Source organism: Myotis daubentonii, chromosome 7 (assembly GCF_963259705.1).
Source record: "Myotis daubentonii chromosome 7, mMyoDau2.1, whole genome shotgun sequence".
In the NCBI taxonomy this organism is placed as follows: domain Eukaryota; kingdom Metazoa; phylum Chordata; class Mammalia; order Chiroptera; family Vespertilionidae; genus Myotis; species Myotis daubentonii.
The window spans coordinates 2,956,330-2,977,459 of NC_081846.1; the positions used below are offsets into that span (position 1 = coordinate 2,956,330).

General features: G+C 54.5%; 1 protein-coding gene across 2 annotated transcripts; it reads left to right on the forward strand.

Annotated features, from left to right (window-relative positions):
• Nucleotides 1-4,770: 4,770 nt before the first annotated feature.
• INPP1 (inositol polyphosphate-1-phosphatase) lies at nucleotides 4,771-20,894 on the forward strand. Of its 2 annotated transcripts, none has more exons than XM_059702573.1 (5): nucleotides 4,771-5,095; nucleotides 12,395-12,650; nucleotides 15,975-16,035; nucleotides 18,025-18,199; nucleotides 20,153-20,894. In XM_059702573.1, exons 2-5 carry the CDS (start codon nucleotides 12,447-12,449, stop codon nucleotides 20,724-20,726), a joined length of 1,014 nt encoding a protein of 337 aa, XP_059558556.1. In that variant the 5' UTR covers nucleotides 4,771-5,095; nucleotides 12,395-12,446; the 3' UTR covers nucleotides 20,727-20,894. The 2 variants fall into 2 exon arrangements, with proteins under 2 accessions (XP_059558556.1, XP_059558555.1); XM_059702572.1 differs by lacking the exon at nucleotides 4,771-5,095 and adding an exon at nucleotides 16,749-16,949.
• The last annotated feature ends 236 nt before the right edge of the window (nucleotides 20,895-21,130 follow it).

Sequence of the window (21,130 nt, forward strand, 5' to 3'; positions counted from 1 at the left end):
TTAAATGCCATTTAACAAAGAAAAATCAACCAAAAAAATGAGTTCGCATGTCACCTCTGCCATAGGTTCGCCATCACTGGCCTGGTGCATAGATGGACCTAATACATGATCCGCTGTTCATTAAGGATTAGTGGGGCCCTAGCCAGTTTGGCTCAATGGATAGAACATCGGCCTGTGGACTCAAGGGTCCCAGGTTTGATTCTGGTCAAGGGCATGCATCTACCTTGGTTGCAGGCACATCCCCAGTAGGGGGTGTGCAGGAGGCAGCTAATCAATGTTTCTAACTCTCTATCCCTCTCCCTTCCTTTCTGTAAAAAAATCAATAAAATATTTTTTTAAAGGATTAGTGGGGAAAAGATGCGTGTTCAGTAAGGATGTAAAAATAAAATTGGCTAGCTATTTGGGGGAGAAATCAATTTAGAGCTTCTCAAAATAATGTCTAGAGTATTGAAGACTTAATCTTAAAAATCAAATAGTAAAATTATTAGGAGTAATATAAGTGAATATTGACCTAATTTTGGCCCAGAGGTCGCAGGTTCGATTCCCGGTCAGGGCACTGGACACTTCTGAAGGACATCTCTTCTAGACTCTGTGACGCTCCAAAGCTGTGTTTTAAAATTGTGTTCCCAGGAGCTGGGGGTCTGCACGGGTGTCCCACCGTTTGCCTCAAAGATGAGCAAGAAGGCTCCCCTAACCTGCATGTGACTTTTATCTCATTCGCATGTGAGGCTCAATAGAAGAATGTTTTCTTAAAAATGCCAAAATTTGAACACCATTGTCCTGTAGTATATGAATAAATAAAGTGCAATGGAGAAGTGAAGAACATGCATAGCATGTTCCATTCCCAAACTCTGGCCTCGCAGTAATTCAAACGCCTGCTCAGGAAACTTGTAAGTCACTCTACAATTCCCTTGTAAGTAGTCACAGCCTCAGGCATAAAATCTGAGAATATCCAGGGCCTGCTGCACAATAAAGAAAAAATGTGTGTTCTAGGATGGCTGCCAGGCTCTTCAATCTCTCCATCTCTCCTAACGAGAACCCATGTCCACTCAGATGTTTCAACAAAAGACATTTAAAAATATATATATTTTTATTGATTTTAGAGAAGAAGCGAGGAGAGAGAGTCAGAAACATCAATGATGAGGAGAATCATGGATGGGCTGCCTCCCGCACACCCCCCCAGTGGGGATCAAGCCCACAACCCGGGCATGGGCCCTGACCAGGAATCAAACTGTGACCTCCTGGTTCATAGTCAATGCTCAATCACTGAGCCACACTGGCCGGGTTCAGCAGAATAACTTTTATTGAAGGGACTACGTACAGAAATTTCGGTTAGATTCGGGGTTTGGGTTGGGTGAAGGGAAACAACTCCACATGGAGGTGACAGGAGACACAGAGGTGTTCGGGCTCTCACAACAGTAAGAAGCTGTGACCACCACGAGGGCTGAAGGCTTAGGGTGAGGGAGTCAAATCCACGAGTCATACAGGGGGTGCTGCCCGTGCCTTCACGGTCGAGCGAGAGCAGGAGGAAAGGTGGGAAGGAATGGCCGACTTTTCTCCTTGACCCTCCAGCCTCGTGTTGGTAGCTCCCACTGGCCAGTCCTACCTGAGAGCCAGCTGGCGAGAGCCCAGAGACTAATCCACGCAGCTCTGCCCTTGGGGCCCAGTCTAGCAGGAAGGACCAAAACCAGTTCTGGTGAAGAGCAGGTTGGAAAGCCCAGCATGTTTATAACACGCAGGAGGGGGGCCCACAGGCTGCAAACTGGAGGCAAGCTTAACCACATGAGGGCATTCATCATTCCCCAGTTACGCACACAATGGGGCTCACCAGACCAGCGTGTGCTTGGGGAACGCAGAAGGGAGAGGGACCAACTCCATCTGGGGGAGTAGATTCAGAAAAGGTTTTCTCAGACTGAAAACTAAGGTGCTTCGTTGTCGCCCAAGCAAAGTGTCTTGTATTTTTGCTAGAATGCAAAAACAATACGTAGTCCCGCTAAGAAATGCAAACACACAACAAAAAACCAAATATTTACAGTCTCGCTCCAGCCTGAGCCCTCGATCAACATCTTTTTTTTTTTTAACATTTTTTTTTTATTGAGTTTTTACAGAGAGGAAGGAAGAGGGATAGAGAGTTGGAAACATCGATCAGCTGCCTCCTGCACATGCCCCACTGGGGATGTGCCCGCAACCAAGGTACATGCCCTTGACCAGAATTGAACCTGGGACCCTTGAGTCCGCAGGCTGATGCTCTATGCACTGAGCCAAACCGGTTAGGGCTTGATCAACATCTTAATGTGTTTATATCCTTTAGCTCTTATTCCATGCATATACAGTATACACATATGATTATGCGGTCTTTGGGATGACAATACAGACATTTGTTGGTAAACTGTCTTTTCCCACTCAAATCACAAATTCTCATGCAATAAACATCATCTGTAACTTGCTAAAACTTTTTAAAAACTTGTTTCCATTCGGCTGACATGACTCAGTGGCTGAGCATCAAACTATGAACCAGGAGGTCACTGTTCCATTCCGGGTCAGGGCACATGCCCGGGTTCAGGGCTCCATCCCCAGTAGAGGGCATGCAGGAGGCAGCCCATCAATGGTTCTCATCATTGATGTTTCTCTCTCTCTCCCCCTCTCCCTTCCTCTCTGAAATAAAACAAACAAACTTTGTTCCTCCTCTCTGGTAACTCATTTGTGTCTTCAGACACTTAGCTTGCTCTCTCTCCGGGCAATTACCAAACCCACTGTGGGCACACATGTTCCTGTGGTCTCTCTACTCTTTGCACACACTCTGCCCACAGGCCATTTCACACCACAGCCCTCGAGCTGCTTAATAGCTTTCATAATTTTTAAAGATTAAAAAAAAAAAGGACACACATAAAGAAGAAAATAAAGACATACGTGGCCTGCAAAGGTTAAAGTATTTACTATCTGGGCTTTTATAGAAAACATTTGTCAATCCCTGTATTATGAATTCCAAGAAATGCTATTTTTGAGTCAAAGAATGTGAACATTTTTTGAGGCTTTGACTGCACTCTGCCAAATTGAGGAAACATTGAAGCAACTTCTGTCCTGCTCAGGACTGGAGGGGCCATTCGCCAGGCACCTGCCTGGGGGTGGGGTGGGGGTGGGGGCACCGCCCCAGAGGTTAGCTAGCTCTGCGAGTTCTTTTGTTCTCAGCCTGAAGCTGCATGAGCAGTTTAAGTTGTCACTTCCCTTAAAAACAGGGTTGGCCATTTTCTTCCTTGATTTAACTAATTGACATTTTTGCCCATTAAAACACACAGGATATTTCTTTCTTTGTAAGACCTCTTCATTAAATAAGGATGTCACTCTTACCTTTTATACATATTGGAAAATTTTGATGATTTTTTACTTATCTTTTAATTTTATTTAATGGGTCTTTTTGATGAAAGAAGTTAAAAATTCTATAGTCGTCTGCCACTTTTCTTTTGTAATTTTGCCCTTAATGTCATGCTTACTTTGAGATTAAGAGCAATTCACTTATATTTTCTTTCTTTTTAAAAAAAACGTGTTTTTTTTATTGATTTCAGAGAGGAAAGGAGAAGGAAAGAGAGACAGAAACATCCAGGATGAGAGAGAATCACGGATCGGCTGCCTCCTGCACGGCCCCCCACTGGAAATGAAGTCTGCAGGGGGCATGCGCGCTGACCGGGAATGGCACCCTGACCTCGGGGTGCACGGGTGGCCGCTCAACCACGGAGCCAGAGGTCCAGTTTTCAGCACCATCTCCGGCGACAGGCCCCTCGCCCCGGGCTCCCTCGGGGCTCCTTGCTGCTCCGGGGACCGCGGGCGGACATCCAGGAGGCGGTGGCAGCGGTCTGGAGCCGCGCAGGTAAGAAGCCTGCAGCCCGAGCGGCACAGCAGCTCTCCCCGTGCCCGCCGCGGAGGGGCTGCAGGCGGGGGTCCTCTCCCCGCCGCTCCCGCAGCAGCCCCCCCGCTCCTGGCTGCGCCTGCAGACACTGCGGTTTCCTGCGCGGGCCCCGGGGCGGCCCCTGCGCCCCAGGCAGCCCCCCACCTGCCCCAGCCTGGCCCCGCCCTCTCAACACTCGGTTGCCCTTTAAAAATGTCTACTGCTCCGCCCACCCAGCATCGCCCAATCCGAGCCTCGCCCCGGTTTAAGGTCATCTTCCAGGTGTACCGAGCGCCACCGGTGACAGGGTTCAAGAGGGGGTTCCCACCCTGGGCGCGCACCTAGGGGCGAGCACCCAGGAGACGCCGCCACCAGCGCACCCCGCGTTTCCATTCGAACCGGGGACCCTCTTCCCAGCGGCCCACCCCGTCAGGCCCACAATCCCCCCAAAGCGCCCAGAAGAAGTGGGGAGGCTTGTAGCAGCGGCTCAGGGGTTGAGCATCCACCGATGACCCAGGAGGTCCCGGTTCCGTTCCCGCTCAGGGCACAGGCCCGGGTGGCGGGCTCCATCCCCAGCGTGGGGCGTGCAGGGGGCAGCCGGTCCATGACTCTCTCTCGTCGTTGATGTTTCTCTCTCTCTTCCCCCTCCCTTCCCCTCTGAGATCAATAAAAACATAGATAAAAAAATAAAATAAAGCGAACTGGAGGCAGCCCCGAGGGCAAACGCGATGGATCGGTGACTGGGGTCCCCCCACCCCCACCCCGGCGCTCCCCGCTGACCCCGCGCCCCGCTTGTGACGCCTGCGGCGTGGGTGCCACCCGCCCGGGGAGCCTGGGCGGCGCCACGCGGTTCCCGGCCGCGGCCCGGGGACGGGGGACGGGGGCAGGGGGAGGCGGCCCAGCGGAGGCGGAGGCTGGCGAGCAGCGCCCGCGAGGCGGCGGCCGGGTGCCTCCCTCCGCGCCCTCCGCGCCCGCCCTCCCGGTCGACCCCGCGCCCCCAGGCCGGCCTCCCGCCGCCGCCCCTCGCCCCTCCTCCTCCTCCCCCGCCCCTTCCGTTTCTCGGGGGAAAGGCTGCAGCCTCCCCGGCTCCGCATCCCCGCGTCGGTAGCGCGGTTTCCTCCTGCGCCCTCGCCCGGCGCCACGACTCCCCGCCCCGAGCCTCTGCGCCCCGAGCCGGCGGGCGGCGCGTTCCCGATCGCCCGCGGACCGCAGGTGAGTGGCGCGGCCTGGAGGGCTCCTGGGTGCCCGCCCGGCCCGCGATGCCCCACCGGGGCCCTGGGGTCCCTGCAGCGAGGCCGCCGCCCGGCCCGGGAGACCCGGGTCCCTGCAGCCGCCGGGCGGAGGAGCTCGCGGTCCCCGGGCCCTGGCTCTGCGGCCGCCGGGAGAGGTCGAGCGGGAGGACAGGGGAGCGAACCGCCTCTGTTTAACGGGGGCGGGGGGGGGGGGCGGGGGGGGGAGTCACTCGCGTTTCCAGGGGAGAGGCTGCGAGCGGAGGCCCCGGCTGATCCGCAGGTCGGTGGCGCGGCTGTCAGGCGCCCTGGCCCTCGCGTTGCCTGATGCCCGGGTCCAGGCCCCGGCCCCGGTCCTGACCCCCCGGAGGCTGTCACGGGGACACGACGGGCCTGGGTTTAGGGGAGTCGTGCCCCCGGCTTGCGGTTCTCTGCATGTGGAAGGCGGTTTGTGCGACGTGCAGCTGGTGGGGCCGGGCCGTGGGTGGGAGAACATAGTGGCCCCGGGCGCAGACGCATCCCGGGCGCTGTCACCACGCAGAGCGCGCGAACCCCCTGTTAGTGATGCCCCCTGCGAGGAAGACGCGTAAGCCAGCAGCGGGGGGTAGGGCCGAGCGTCCAGTTTTAAAGCTCGTTTTGAAGCTGGTCCTGAAGTTGCCCACGGGGAGGGGCATCTCATGCAGAAGCCAGCGGGCTGGGCTGCGTGGACGGTCCGCGACCTGCGTCCCTCAGGCCGAAGGAGACGTTTCTGGCCCCTTTCCGCGGTGCGCAGCTTTGAACCCCAAGAAACGCATAGGGACGGGTGCCCCGCAGTGACAGCGGCCGGTGGAAGGATGACAGTGGTCCCCCACCTGCAGTGGACGGCGACCTCATCCTCGCCTTCTAAGCAGGGACTATAGGGGACACAGAGACAATGGAAGTTCATTGTTTCAGTGCATTCGTTTCAGAACCCCTTTCACTTTAAAAAATACATATTTTTATTGATTTCAGAGAGGAAGGGGGAGGGAGGGAGAGAAATATCAGTGGTGAGAGAGAATCACTGATCTGCTGCCTCCACACTGGGGATTAAGCCCGTAACCCAGGCCTGTGCCCTGACCCTGACCAGGAATTGAACCCGTTACCTCCTGGTTCATAAGTTGACACTCAACCACTGAGCCACGCCAGCCGGGCCCTCGTAAAGATTTTTTTAAAAATATACAAAGCAGGTGGTACTACTGTGCTTCCCTTCATACGCTCCATAGTTACTTGAACAGGCAACACCCTGATTTACAACAACATGGTAAGAACAGCTCCCAGCCGCCAGGACAACATGTCCAGTTCAGTGCAAAGGCAGGAAAACCAAACAAAACCCATAACCCCAGTGGTCACTCCCAGCGCCTGATGCCAGGCAGGCCTCAGCGGGGCTGACCACCGTCAGGACTGGCCGAGCTCTTTCTTCCAGACCTTCCAGAGAGACTTCCCGGCGAATCTTAGGGTCCTCCCTTCAACGCCCTCCCCGAGGACGCGCACCCAGGACCCCTCCAGCACGGCCGTGGGTTAGCGCGGCCTCGGACTCGATGTGCTGCTTCTTTAGAGCCTTAGCTTTGCCTGGTTTTGAAGGTCAAATACATGACATTGCCCAGCACATTTCTCTCGCTGGGCGGCGTGTTTCCCGTGAGGTTCGTCCATGTCGCTGCCCAGGGCAGGAATTCTTTGGTTTTCACTGTTAATTCCGTGTTATTATTGACGGTTATGTGGGCTACTTCTAGGGTTGGGTACTGCCCATGCTGTAATGTCTGTACCTGCTTTTCATGCACATGTGCATCGGTTTCTGCCCGGCCCGGATCCGCAAGGGAAGCCGCTGGGCCCCGGGTGATGCCCATATTCCACACAGCGCACATCGTTCCCCAAGGGGCAGTGCCAGTTTGACTGCCAGCAGTGCCTCCTCCCCCACGCTTGGAGTTTTCAGTCTGAAATTCTATTGTGATTTCCAGTTGCGTTTCCCTGATTCCTAAGGAGGTAGGCTCTCTCTCCCTCGGCTTCCCGGTCATCCGCATGCCCGCCTTTGTGAAGAGCTTGTTCGAGTTTCTTGCCCTCGAGCTGTCCCCTGAGAGGGGAGCGGACGTGCGTGTAGACGGGACAGCACGTGCGAATGAATGGCGTGTACGGAGCGTGGGAGGACATGGACAGATAGTGGGAAATCAGCTACTACTAGTAAAACGCTAAATTTAATCGGAGCCTGGGCCGTGACGACAGCCATCTCACACAGATCAGAGTCAGGCAGCGGTTCTCAACCTGTGGGTCGCCAACCTGTGGGTCGCGACCCCTTTGGGGGTCGAACGACCCTTTCACAGGGGTTGCCTAAGACCATCGGAAAACACATCTATAATTACATATTGTTTTGTGATGAATCACTATGCTTTCATTATGTTCAATCTGTAACAATGAAAATCCATCCTGCATATCAGATATTTACATGACGATTCATAACAGCAGCAAAATTTACAATTATGAAGTAGCAACGAAAATAATTTTATGGTTGGGGGTCACCACAACATGAGGAACCGTATGAAAGGGTCGCGGCATTAGGAAGGTTGAGAACCACTGGTTATATATGTGTTTTCCGATGGTCTTAGGCGACCCCTGTGAAAGGGTCGTTCGACCCCAAAGGGGTTGCAACCCACAGATTGGCGACCCACAGGTTGAGAACCGCTGGAGTAAGGTAACACCCGAAAGTCCGGCAGCCCACAGGGCGCTGCCTGTGGTTCTGAGATGTTTGACGCCACACTCTGAAAGCCGAGCAGGGTTTGTTCACGGGAAGGACTGCGTCTCCAATGAGCTAGAAGGCGCCGCTGGTCACGCTCAGGCGACAGTGTCCCTCTGGCTGGGGAACGTGTGGCTGGGGCGTCCTGGAAGCGTCTGCTGGCCAGTCGCATGTCACCAACCCTGATCGCTGCGAAAGTTGAGCAGCCGGAGCCCCCACAGATCTCACCTGTGCCCACACCTGCTCCCTGCCCCTCCTGCCAGGGCAGCCTCCGTCCCTCGCCCCACTCCCTGAAGCAGCCCTAAGATGGGGCCACGGGGAAGGAGGCCGAGGCCTGGGCGGACCCTCCCGGGCAGGGGGAGCTAAATCCAGCCTTGGGCCAGCCCCTCAGCACCTGCCCTGGAGAGAGGGCACAGACACCTTCCTGTGAGACAGACACCCAGCGGTTTCCTGGGTGCGGCCTTTCCTGTCCAACGGGCCGCCTACAGTCGAGTCAGGGCCACGCCTAGGCCCTTGGGCTTAGCAGGTGGGAGGAAGGCTGGGTTCAGGAGGCGAACCGTGGAGGGGCTGCTGGAATCCAGGCGGCCTGTGGGCTGCAGAGGCCGTGGTTCTCCGGCGGGAGGGATGCCCACGGGCGCCTGACCCCCTTCCCTGCTCCTAGAGACAGCTGCTCGCCGGCGCTCCCGTCCTCACGCCCCTGTCCCTGTGCAGAGGGCCAGGCCGGCCCTGGCCCACCGCTCTCCACGCACTGGGCACCACGGGCCCCAGGATCTCCGCACTGTGGCCTGACAGAACATCCCCCAACAGGACAATGGCCCTCCAGATCCCACGGAGGCCTCGCCCGCCTCCTCCACCCGGGGAGCCACCGCTCCCCGAGCCAAGTTTCCGCCCGACGCCCAGAAACTGCGCAATCAGATCTGGCCGCACCAAGGAACTTCGTTCCGGCCGCTCAGAATCACCAGCGGTGCCCAGCCTCTGGGATTTAGTGGGCGAGTGACTATTCCAGAGAGCGGGCAGTGACCACGGACGGCTGCAGGCCTCTGGCTTCCTCACGGAGGGCATGGGGCTGGGCTCGGTGCTTCTCAGCCACCGCTGTCACTTGTGGGCTCTGGGCGAGGCTCTGTGCGGGTCCTTTCCCAGAAATGTCTCATTTGACCTCCACAGAGTCTGTGCAAGGTGTGTATTCTCTCCATTTCACAGATGAGGAGGGAGGCCCAGAGAGGGCAAGTCAGTTACCTGGTGCCATACAGCTCCTTAATGGCGGGGCCTGGGTTTGAACCCAGGTTTATCGGATCCCAAAGCCTACGCCTCCCCCCCTCTGCTGTTGCTCACACCTGAAGTGCGTGTAAACGATCTGGAGATGACTTGTAAACCTCTGGTGTTCGGGCGAGATGATAGGATGGTCAGAAATTAGAAGAGTTTTATCTGTGTAGAGCAGTGGTTCTCAACCTTGGCTGCACATTAGAATCACCTGGGACTCTTTTTAAACTCCTGATTTCCGGGCCTCATCCTCCTGAAATTCTGTTTCTTTGTTGCTAATGTTGTGGCCTCACCCCTTAACAAAGACACAGAATTTCCGGAGGATGAGGCCTAGAAATCAGGATTTTAAAAAGAGTCCCAGGTGATTCTAATGTGCAGCCAAGGTTGGGAACCACTGGTCTAGAGAGATTGGGCTTTCCGGAAGAGTCTTAAGGGCCCCCTTCCCCTCCCCCTTTTCACTGCCCTACTTCAGCTCAGTGACCATGTCTCCACCTGGACATGGACGTCCCACAGAAGCTGGAGACCCTTGCTACGTGACGTTGTGACGGGTGCACATGTGGTCTCTGGTGGGGAGGATGTGACTTCTTTCGACCTGTGCTGCTCAGAGCCGATTTGAAAGAGGTTGTCACAAAGTGACTTCAGTGTTTGCTGCATCAGTGACGACTGGGCTGCTAGGGCGAGTAGTTCCACGCGGGCAAGGCCGCCTCCCGGAATTAGACTTACTGACCACCTACTCGGGGAAGAGAACCCTGCCGAGCTCACTGCTTGGCCGGAGGAGCGGCTCTGCTGGCTTGCGAAGGTTCTCAGGCCTCTGGGTCAGGAGAAGTGTGTTCCCCTAGAGTTCGTCTGGGGAAGCCCCGAGCCCAGAACTTCAGAAGGCGACTGAATGTGGAGACAGGGCCTTTGGGAAGCAACTCGTTAAGTGGGGCCACGTGAATGGGCCCTGGTCCCCCGCCTGGTGTCTTTATAAGCAGAGGAGACACACCAGGGCTGTGAGCGCAGCGCGGAGAGGCCACAGCGGGCCACGGCGAGAATGTGGCCAAGCCCCAGGAGAGGCTCAGGAGACACCCCCCCCAGCGCCTTGGTCCCGGACCTCCGGCCTCCAGATCCGTGAGCCGCAGATCCTGGAGTTTACCCGGTGGTGGCATTGTGTTGGGCAGGCAGCCTGAGGAGCGATGGAAGGGAACTGGGGACTTGGTAGAGCTGAGCCCTCCCTTGCCCGAGGCCCCACAGCCAGAGGGGAGAGAGAGAGAGAGAGAGAGAGGTCAGTAGGTCTGCAGTGAGGCCCAGGATCCACTGGGAAAGGTTTTCCTGGGAGGACAAGGGAGTCAGGTGTCAAGTAGCAAGTTCCAGTAGTCAGACTAGCAACAGCTGCTAGGTGTGCGCTCCATGCACCTGGGCCAGGGCTCGAACCGAACCTGGGATGTGCCTTGACCGGGAATCAAACCCAACACCTTCCGGTGGATGGGACGATGCTCCCACCCACCGCGCCGCCCGGCCAGGGCCAGGAATCAGTCTTAGGCTGTTTTCCTCTTAGCATGATGGCATGGACACAGTTCCAGATGACCTGTTCTTCAAGAACATGCGTCTAAGGACCACACAGTAGTCTATCTCACACGTCACCAGTGTTTAAGGTTATTTTCCACTTGCTGCTGTGACCAGCCATCCTTCCTGCCCTGAAGTAGGCTCACTCCACTCCGGCTTCCTCACACGCCTTAGGGCAGGCCTGGAGCTGCCGGCTGCCCAGGCAGGGCCCGACCTCTCCAGGGCCCTGGTGCGTTTCCCTCCGGACCCGGCTGCTTCCCGCCGCTTCTGCAAGGACGTGAGCTTCACAGGCAGCTCCGGCCGCGGCCTCCGCTCACTCTCCTCTTACTACTGTTCAGGCGGGACATATTTCTCGGAGGGCTGGGGGGGATGATCCACACTCTTAAGAAAATAGCATTTAAAAAACTTGTTTAGCAAACGTGTTTAACTCAACCCAGCCGTGGCAACTACCCATGACCCCCGCCCCTGACGGCTCCTCGCTTGGTCCTCAGCCTCCTGACGGCCAGGGGGCACTTTTAAAAGAGACAGTGAGTGTTTGTGATGATGGCAGAGAACACGGCTGCCCCGCCTGGCCTGCCGGTGAGCCTTGTGTAACCTGCAGTTACTTAACCCTCCCTAAGCTCCAGCTCCCTCAACTTAAAGGGGCCTGGCAATCCCCCCACCATCGGCACAATAGTGAGAGCGATTACTGACGCTCCCGATCAGACGTGGCTCCTACTGAGCAGGGGGGGCGGGGTGGGGGGGGGAGCTGCCTGTCCTGCTAGCGATGTGCACCCCGAGGCGGACGGCCTCTCAGCCTGGAAGCCGGAACCCCTCAAGTCCCAGCAACAAGCATGGTCTAGGGCGCCCTGTTCTCTAAACGCCTTCTCGCTGGAAGCGCAGCACAGACAGACACAGTGGGACTTCTTTAGCTGGGGGGGGCGGGGGCTGCCCTGGTCGCTGGCCCGGGCGTGGCCTCAGTCTTGCAGGACACACAGTGCTCACGGGTGCTCGGTGTTTTAGGAAGTTGCCCCAGAACTGGTAGGACACATCCTCTCCAACTCCCCCTCCCCCGCGGGTAAAAGCGAGAACCCTGCTTCCATCCCGCAGTGGGCACCCTAGTCCCTGCGAGAACTTGGCCTTCGTCCAGCTCCGTGCCCACGCGCTCACCTGTCTGTCTGCTGGGGGTTCCTACATAGAATGTAGACCCCCATTCAAACGCCTTCTGGCACCAGGAAGCCAATCCTTTGCCTAATGGATTTTTGAGACGAACAATATTTTTTTTAAAGATTGAGAAACCAAGTTCCCGCCCGGCTGGTGTGGCTCAGTGGTTGGGTGTTGACCTAGGAACCAGGGGGTCAGGGTTCGATTCCCTGTCAGGGCACAGGCCCGGGTTGTGGGTTCCATCACCAATGGGGAGTGGGGGGGCGTGCAGGGGGCAGCCCATCCACGATTCTCTCTCCTCATTGATGTTTCTCTCTCTCTCCCTCTCCCTTCCTGTCTCTAAAAACCAATAAAATATACATAAACAAACAAAAACCAGTTTCCCCGTTGGGTGATGCCCAGTCTTCCCGCTGCAGCAGGACTGGTCTCCGGTGGGGCGGCAGGGGCAGTGGTGGCAGGGGTGCTCCTGGGCTAGTACCTGTTCACTGGTGATTTTCCCCGCGAGCTGGACCTGCGGCGCCCACCCTGCAGCGGCCGGACTGAGGGCATCGCTGCTGAGCCGCCTTCTCTTTCGCACCCGTGTCTCTGCAGCTGCCAGCGGCGTGGGCGCCCTCCCCCGGGCGGCGGGGCTCAGGGCCCAGCCATGTCCGCGATCCTGCAGGAGCTGCTGCGCGTCTCCGAGAAGGCGGCCCACATCGCCCGCGCCTGCCGCCAGCAGGACGCCCTCTTCCAGCTGCTCATCGAGGAGAAGAAGGACGGCGAGAAGAACAAGAAGTTCGCCGTGGACTTCAAGACGCTGGCCGACGTGCTGGTGCAGGAAGTCATAAAGCGGCACATGGAGAGCAAGGTAGGCGGGCCGCGGCCGCGGCCTGGACCGCAGGCTGCCTGCCAGGGCTGTGGCTTTGTGAGCACAGCCTCCCGCCCCCTGCCTTTCCCCAGAGGACCAGCACCTCAGATTCAAGTAAACACACAACTCTGGGTCTGACTCCCCTTGTTCTGACTATAACAGTTCTAGAATGTTCCCTGCAGAACAGTTTGAAAATACAGGAAAACAAATAAGGAAATAAAAATCACCCTTCTCAGAGCTAGAGAGGAACATGTTGGTATAGACCAGTGGTTCTCAACCTTCCTAACGCCGCGACCCTTTCATACGGTTCCTCATGCCGTGGTGACCCCCAACCATAACATTATTTTCGTTGCTACTTCATAACTGTAAATTTTGCTGCTGTTATGAATCGTCATGTAACTATCTGATATGCAGGATGTATTTTCATTGTTACAAATTGAACATAATGAAAGCATAGTGATGAACCACAAAAACAATATGTAATTATATATGCGTTTTCCGATGGTCTTAGGCGACCCCTGTGAAAGGGTCGTTTGACCACCAAAGGGGTCGCGACCCACAGGTTGGCGACCCACAGGTTGAGAACCGCTGGTATAGACCTTCTCACTTATTGAGTTTTTTTTTGAATAAGTAGTACACGTTCTCAGGAAAATAAGCAAATATCATCCCCCCACTAGAGAAAACCACAGCTGTGTTTGGCTACGTGTTGTGAGAATGTTTTTCTTCTATGTGTAGGTGTGTGCATGGCACATATCGTTTATTTCAATAGAAGTGAGAAAATACTATTTGGTAACTTTAAAAAATGGTTTCATTTATTAAGTCTCACTTTCTGACATAATCGTGTATCTAATGCCTGTAGAGTTCTGGAGACTTACAGTCCCCCTTTATTCTAGTAGGAAAATATTGTTTATAACTATCAATGATTGTGATTCTAGTTATTTTAAACTCATTGGGGGGGACTGTATTCATAAATAGTAATAATAACAACACTACACTAACAGACACTTATAAATGCTTATCGCATTCCAGACACTGCTCTAAAGGCTTACTTAACTTTTCAACTCTTACAACAATTTTATGAAGAACTAGTAATCCCGGGGAGTGGGTGAGGAAAGACCGGCACAGAGAGGTTAAGTCACTTGCCTGAGGTAACACAGCAAGCGAATGGCCGGGCCAGTTTTGAGCACAGGCCACCTGGCTGCAGAGTCTGTGCTCTTTGCATCGCTGTGCGGCCTTCTATATGATCTAATAATTACATATTCAGGAGGACAGACCTTTATGAGAGAAGGCACTCTAAAGTACTGGAATAGTTCTCTATGAAATGCTCAAAATATAGGAATCAATAAGAATCATTTCACTCTCTCATCATTGATGTTCCTATCTCTCTCTCCCTCTCCCTTCCCCTCTCTCTAAAAATCAATAAAAACATTAAAAAAAGAGAATCATTTAAGTGAATTCCTGACCATAGGAAGGAAGAATCAACAACCCTTTGAAACCTCTACAACGGTTCTCAACCTGTGGGTCGCGACCCCTTTGGCGGTCGAACGACCCTTTCGCCTAAGACCATCCTGCATATCAGATATTTACATTACAGTTCACAACAGTAGCAACATTACAGTTATGAAGTAGCAACGAAAATAATTTTATGGTTGGGTCACAACATGAGGAACTGTATTTAAAGGGCCAGAAGGTTGAGAACCACTGCTCTGCAAGCTACACTTCTCTGTGCCCTGTGATACCTGCCCCAGTGCGCTAAATGGAGCAAGTTCATTTCTGATCCTGATCCAGATAGTTGGTTGCAACTGGATTAGCAATGTACCGACATTAAAATTGATGAGTTAATGTTTGCCCAGAGCATTATAACAAGTCCAGGCTGGGTTCACGGAGGAGGTAGATGCCGGGACTTGGGGACGGATAAGTGAGGTTCACCTTTGGCGAGAAGAAATAGCTGTGTTTCCTGACTCACTCCCCGCAGCCTCAGAAACAGGCTTTAAGCAGGCGGGGTGCTGGGCCCCAGCCCTGGCTGATGCGCCCTGTTCTTCAGAATTGGATGCCAAGCGGTGGTGGGCGTTATTAAGCTATTGGCCGCCTGCGAATGGCTGAGGGCACATATCTGTAGCATTTTCTTGCCTTCGTTCCCTGAGAACATCACACAGATCAGAATTCAGCACATATGTTGAGGGAAACGTATCTTTACTGGAGAAGCAAAATGTATCTGAAAGCTTCATTTCCTACAAAGATGAGAGAAGATTCTTAGCTCTATATTTTAAAAAATATTTTTTATTGATTTCAGAGAGGAAGGGAGAGGGAGAGAGAGAAACATCCATGATGAGAGAGAATCATTGATCGGCTGCCTCCTGCATGCCCCCTACTGGGGATTGAGCCTGCAACCCAGGTATGTGCCCTTGACTGGAATCGAACCCAGGACCCTTCAGTCCACAGGCTGACGCTCTATCCACAAGCCAAACCGGCCAGGGCAGCTCTATTTTTTTTAATTCTATACTGATGCATAAATTACTGGTTCATAAAATATTTCCTTTGTTTGGTTGTATCACCTTCCTACCCTGAAGGTGAACGTTACCTCCAACAGGTGCAGAAAACACACTTGAAAATGGGGGGGGGGGGGGAGTAATGTTATCTTCTAACCCAGTGGTTTTCAACCTTCCTAATGCCATGACCCTTTAATACAGTTCCTCATGTTGTGGTGACCCCCAATTTCATTGTTACAAATTGAACATAATTGAAGCATAGTGATTCATCACAAAAACAATATGTAATTATATATATGTGTTTTGCGATGGTCCTAGGCGACCCCTGTGAAAGGGTCGTTCGACCCTCAAAGGTGTCGCGACCCACAGGTTGAGAACCGCTGGTCTAACCCCTTCTATCCAGGCTCAAGTAAAACCTGCGGTACTTGATCAATAACGTTAACTTATATAAGCGACGAGGGTGCTGTTTAAGAGCAAGAGTTAAAATATTTCCTTTGGAAGCATTCTAATCGTATGGTCCTTAAGGAGATAGATGAAGTTTCTAGAAATACTTCTGCAAACTCACCAGGACAGCAGGCAGCCAGACTTCTCCATGACTTGCACTTTTGATAAGGGCCGAGGAGCCGGAAAGTCTCCGAAAGTTAGGTCCTGAGCCACGCGGACTTCACGGTGTTATGCTGAGGTGGGTTTCTGGGATGGTACATTTCTGAATTTCAGATCTAGTTGTGCTATTTAATTTGAAACAGAAAATGGAAGCCTGTTCAGAATTGAGCATACGTGTGGGTTTTCCTTTATTGTTCTTGCTTTGGTTTGTTGTCATACCTGCATTCTTCAGTTTCCAGGCTTGGAGGACAAAATTTTTGGAGAAGAATCGAACGAGTTCACTAATGCTCTGGGTAAGTGCACAGACCCTGACGTGGTGTTGTAACTGTCAGTGACCATATCCTATTGTAATTTCCAACTTACATCTTAAGTGGATGTTTGGTAGCCTTTCATGTAAACGACAATATATTCAAATGTTAAGCTTCACTCAGAACTTCAGGCCATTTAACTTAAGGAAATGTGGTATCTTAGACGTAAATCTGTGGCATTTAAATAATGGATGACTTAACCTTTTTTTTTTTTTAATATATCTTGATTTCAGAGAGGAAGGGAAAGGGAGATAGAAACATCAATGATGAGAGAGAATCAGTGATTGGCTGCCTCCTGCACGCCCCCTACTGGGGATCGAGCCCGAAACCCGGGCATGTGCCCTCGACCTGGGACCCTTCAGTCCGCAGGCCGACCCTCTATCCACTGAGCAACACCGGCCAGGGCTTGACTTAACCTTTTGGAAAGTTGAGTGGTCCTTTGGGAATCTAATGGAAGTGACAGATGCCCCAGAAAGATGTGCTTCCTCACAACTGGGCAGACCATCTCAGGTCCACGGTTTAAACTCCAAACCCATCCGTGGACCTCGTGCGATTCTGGCCGGGGGCCAGGTCCGGGACCACGGATACGGGTCTGTTGCCCTCACCACATCCAGTGCACAGCCTTGCTCCCCCACCCCTCTGTGGTCCTTCCCCCTGACTCTTGAAATGCCGCGACTCTGTGTGTGTCTTCCCACCAGGGGAAATGATCGTCTTGCGACTGTGCCCAACAGAGGAGGAGACGGCAGAGCTTCTGAGCAAAGTCCTGAACGGGAACCAGCTGGCGGCCGGGGCACTGGCCAAGGTCGTTCACGAGGACGTTGCCTTCGCCGACCCGGCCCTGGATTCGGTCCAGGTCACCATTCCTCACGACACTTTGGGAATCTGGGTGGATCCCATAGGTCAGTGGAGGGTTTGCTTTCATCCATTTGTTCTTATTGGTCATTGGTGTTTTTGGTTTGTGTGTGTGTGTGTGTTGTGGGGGGAGGGGGCTTAGAAAAATACCAACTGAGTATAGTTTAACTCTCCTGGAAGTTTAAGCAGTTTCACAGTTTGAAAGGGATCAAGAAGAGTCGGGTCCGTGTTATGACATGTTGTTAGAAACAGATGTGCATCCGTCACCTGTAACAGACATGTATGCGTGTTTGTGGGTCTGTGTGGGGGCACGCACACACACGTGGGCACACGTGCAGAGCTGAGTTCACTCGTCTCTGAAGGACATCAGGGTCCAGACTGTAAATATGAGGGAAGAATGAGTGGGAGCAGCTACACGTCACCGGGCACACAGGCCAGTCACGGCACACGGCTCCGGCGGGCACGTGCACGTGGCACCGCACGCCAGGCCCTCGGCTTCTCCGAGGGAAACACAAACCCAGTTTCGGTGAGATCTCCCCCTGTCCCACCGCTTCCTGCGAATTCAACGAAAGGAGCAGTGAGCACCCGGTACAGGCAAGCAGAGCCCTGCTAGGGAGGACTCCTGGGCGGGCAGCGTGGAGGGCCTGCGGAAGCTTCCCCCGTTCGTATTTCTTTGGGTCATGACTGGGATAGGACCAAAATCTGCAGCTCGTTGTTGTTTGTGTGTGTGTGTGTGCGTGTGTGTGTGTCTTTTTTTGTTTTTGTTTCCAATATATTTGTATTGATGTCAGAGAGGAAGGGAGCGAGAGAAAGAGAGAGAAACATCAATGATGAGAGTGAATCATGGATCGGCTGTCTCCGGCATGCCCCCTACTGAGAATTGAGCCCACAACCCGGGCCTGTGCCCTGACCAGGAATTGAGCCCTGACCTCCTGGTTCATAGGTTGACGCTCAACCACTGAGCCATGCCAACTGGTCTCTTTTGAGGGTTAGAATTGGGGGGGGGGGGCACAAACATTCAGGCTGTCGCAGTTATTAAATGAGAAGAAAGAAATGCTGTAGGACAGAGTTCACAGATGTATTCATCCTCATTTTCTCCAAACGAGCACGCTTCCCTTTCAGATTCCACGCATCAGTACATCCAAGGCTCTGCCGACGTGGAGCCCAGCCACGGAATCTTCCCCCAGGGGCTTCCGTGCGTCACCATCCTCATCGGCGTCTATGACCTGCGGACGGGGCTGCCCCTGATGGGGGTCATCAACCAGCCTTTCGTGTCGCAGGACCCCGACACCCTCAGGTAGGAGGGGCACTTGGGGTGCGTCACGGTTTGTAGAATTTGCAACCTTAGCTCTGCTTTTTGTCAAGATGGTCACTCCATGTGGCATTCCCAGGACGCGAGATACCGGGCCGTTCCCGCTAGAAGTCTGCATGTTTGAGTTCACGTTCTTTTATTTGGCCTCATTTTATTGGCCCAGTTTGACTGGGGGCTGATAGAAGCTTTGAACAGAAATGGCATGTTGGCGGAGACCTTCTGCATTTGGAAGAAAGCGGTCCTGTTCCCTATTCCTCGAATCCTTTCAAAACCAGATTCATAGCACGGAGCCACCCCTGCTTCTCACACGTTCGGAATGAGATAGGCGCTGTGGTTATGCAGCCGGTTGAACTGATACACAATTTTAGAAGAAATTCAAAACCAAAATGGGAAAATTATCCAAGGGAAACATAAGTAGTTACGGCCAGGATTAGAACCTGCCCCTGGGGTGCTGTCCCTATAAATGTGAGAGCCGCCTCGCTCTCCACCCTCCCCGACTCCGGCAGGGAGTTGCGGGGGGGGGGGGGCGCGGGTGGCGCCTCCAATTGGCCTGCGTTTTAGGGTCGACGCTAGGGCACAGCAGGGTCCAGGGGGAAGCAAACCGCTTTTCTCCTGGGGGTTCACTTTTGATTTGTGTTTTCTTTTAAAATCTATTTTTATTGATTTCAGAGAGAGGAAGGGAGAGGGAGAGAGAGAGAGAAACATCAATGATGAGAATCACTCATCAGCTGCCTCCTGCCCGCCCCACACTGGGGATGGGGCCTGCAACCCGGGCCTGTGCCCTGACGGGAATCGAACCCTGACCTCCTGGTTCACAGGTCCACGCTCAGCCACTGAGCCACACTAGCCGGGCGGTTCAGTGTTCGCACTGAAGTAGGTCAGGCTGTTTGTTAGTGCAGGACTACACATTCTTTCTTGAGCTTTGACTTGCTTGGGCAACTAAGAATTGTTAGCGCTGTAATAGTCATGAACTACACCTCTGGGATTTTGTCATTTCCCCTCTACCCCTGCCTTCCTCCACTCGAAATGTGTTTGTTCTCTTTACAAGGTCACAGCGGAATGAAAAAGCGCTGGGCCTGGGTGCAGGCGTAACCCCGGCCTAGACGTGTTTCCCAAGCAGTTAGTGGCACGGACACTGCAGATGGCGTAGGGCACCCAGCACAGACAGGGCTCACACATCGAGCAAGGACAGGCGCTGTGATTGTTTCTGTTGCCAAAAATAACCCATCCATCTTTCCTGGCGTTGAAGTCGAGGTGAGCTTTCGAATAAGCCAGAGAAGAGGGTGAAACAATGAGAAGGAGTTTCCAAGGGAAGGACCACGTGTAAGGATCGTAAACGAGATGCAGATGGAAAGACAGACGGCCTGTTTGTTCGTCTTTCCCTCTTAGACTTGAGATGCCCACGCGGCAATAAAACTCTGCCGTGTTACTAGGGACCCCGAACCCCACAGATATGTTAGCATCGCCCGGGTCGCTGTGCTGAGGCCCGAGACAGAGCCGCCCCAACGGCAGCCACGCAGGCAGCTGGGCGGAGAGGTGACTTTCAGAAATGAATGTGCCGTGTGGTGTCTGTTTCTGGGCTGAAGGCACGGAGACTCGTTACGTTAAATATACTTTTTTCACATCGTGGGGTTGAAGGCAACACGAATACTAAAAAGCAAATGTGAGCCCGGCCTGCGTGGCTCAGTGGTTGAGCGTGGCCCTGTGAACCCCGAGGTCAGGGTTCGGTCCTGGTCGGGGCGCATGCCGGGTTGTGGGCTCCATGCCCAGTGGGGAGCGGGCAGGAGGCAGCCGGCCCAAGATGCGCTCTCATCATGGCCGTTTCTCCCTCCCTCTCCCTCCCTCTCCCTCCCTCTCTGAGATCAATACAAACACATTTACACATTTAAAAAGCGAATGGGATCTCCGCCTGCGCTCACGGAAGCCTCTCTCCCGCAGGTGGGAAGGACGGTGCTACTGGGGCCTCTCCTACATGGGCACCAACATCCACTCCCTGCAGCCCCCGGTCTCCGAGCCGCAGGGCGCGCGGACTGGCCACCCCGGCGCCGAGGCCGCGGACACGGGCTCCCAGGCCCAGGGCGCCCACCGGTTCTCCGCCGTCATCAGCGCCAGCGAACAGGAGCCGGTCCGGGCGGCGCTGGCGCGCGTCTGCGGGGGCCGCGTGTTCCGCGCCGCGGGGGCCGGGTACAAGGGCCTGTGCGTGGTCCAGGGCCTCGTGGACCTGTACGTCTTCTCCTACGACACCACCTTCAAGTGGGACTCGTGCGCGCCCCACGCCATCCTGCGGGCCATGGGCGGCGGCATGGTGGACTTCCAGGGCTGCCTGGCCAGGGGGCCCGCCGCGGGCCGGGAGTGGCCGCAGCTGCTGTACCACGTGGGCCACGAAGGCGCCAGTGGCGTGGATCGCTGGGCCAACAGGGGGGGGCTCATCGCGTACAGGTCGCGCCAGCAGCTGGAGACATTCCTGAGCCTCCTCGCCCCGCACCTGGCGCCTGCGGGCGCGCGCGCCTAGACAGCCTTCTCCCGCCCATGGAACCAAACCGTGACCCTGGGCCCCGCGCCTGTCGCCGGAAGATAGCTTTGTCCTGTGGGTGGTCAGCGTTCATCTCCCTCTCCGGAGGAGTATTTTCCGTTCTGTGTTCATATGATAATTTCTGTAAATAAACGACAGGCGTGCAGCCGTGGACGGGTGAACGCCTGCGGTGGGATTGCGCTGTCGGTGCCGCCTGCAGCCTGTCAGTCAGGCGCTGAATGAAGAGGCGGAGGGAACCCGCCCAGCGAGTGGCACAGCATCTCAGCTAGCGGGCTGTCAGGGGGCAGGGGGCTGCCCGGCGGCGCCTTCTTCCGGGAGTCGCTGGGGCATTCAGGCCCGGGAATGATGCATCATTTAGCCAAGGTCATGTGCTTCCTACAGCG

Bases quoted from the DNA above. Each gene is read 5' to 3' on its own strand.
- INPP1 (XM_059702572.1), top strand. From the start codon at position 12,447: ATGTCCGCGATCCTGCAGGAGCTGCTGCGCGTCTCCGAGAAGGCGGCC. The intron at 12,651-15,974 runs GTAGGCGGGCCG...TGCATTCTTCAG, and splicing joins AGCGGCACATGGAGAGCAAG to TTTCCAGGCTTGGAGGACAA. The intron at 16,950-18,024 runs GTCAGTGGAGGG...CTTCCCTTTCAG, and splicing joins AATCTGGGTGGATCCCATAG to ATTCCACGCATCAGTACATC.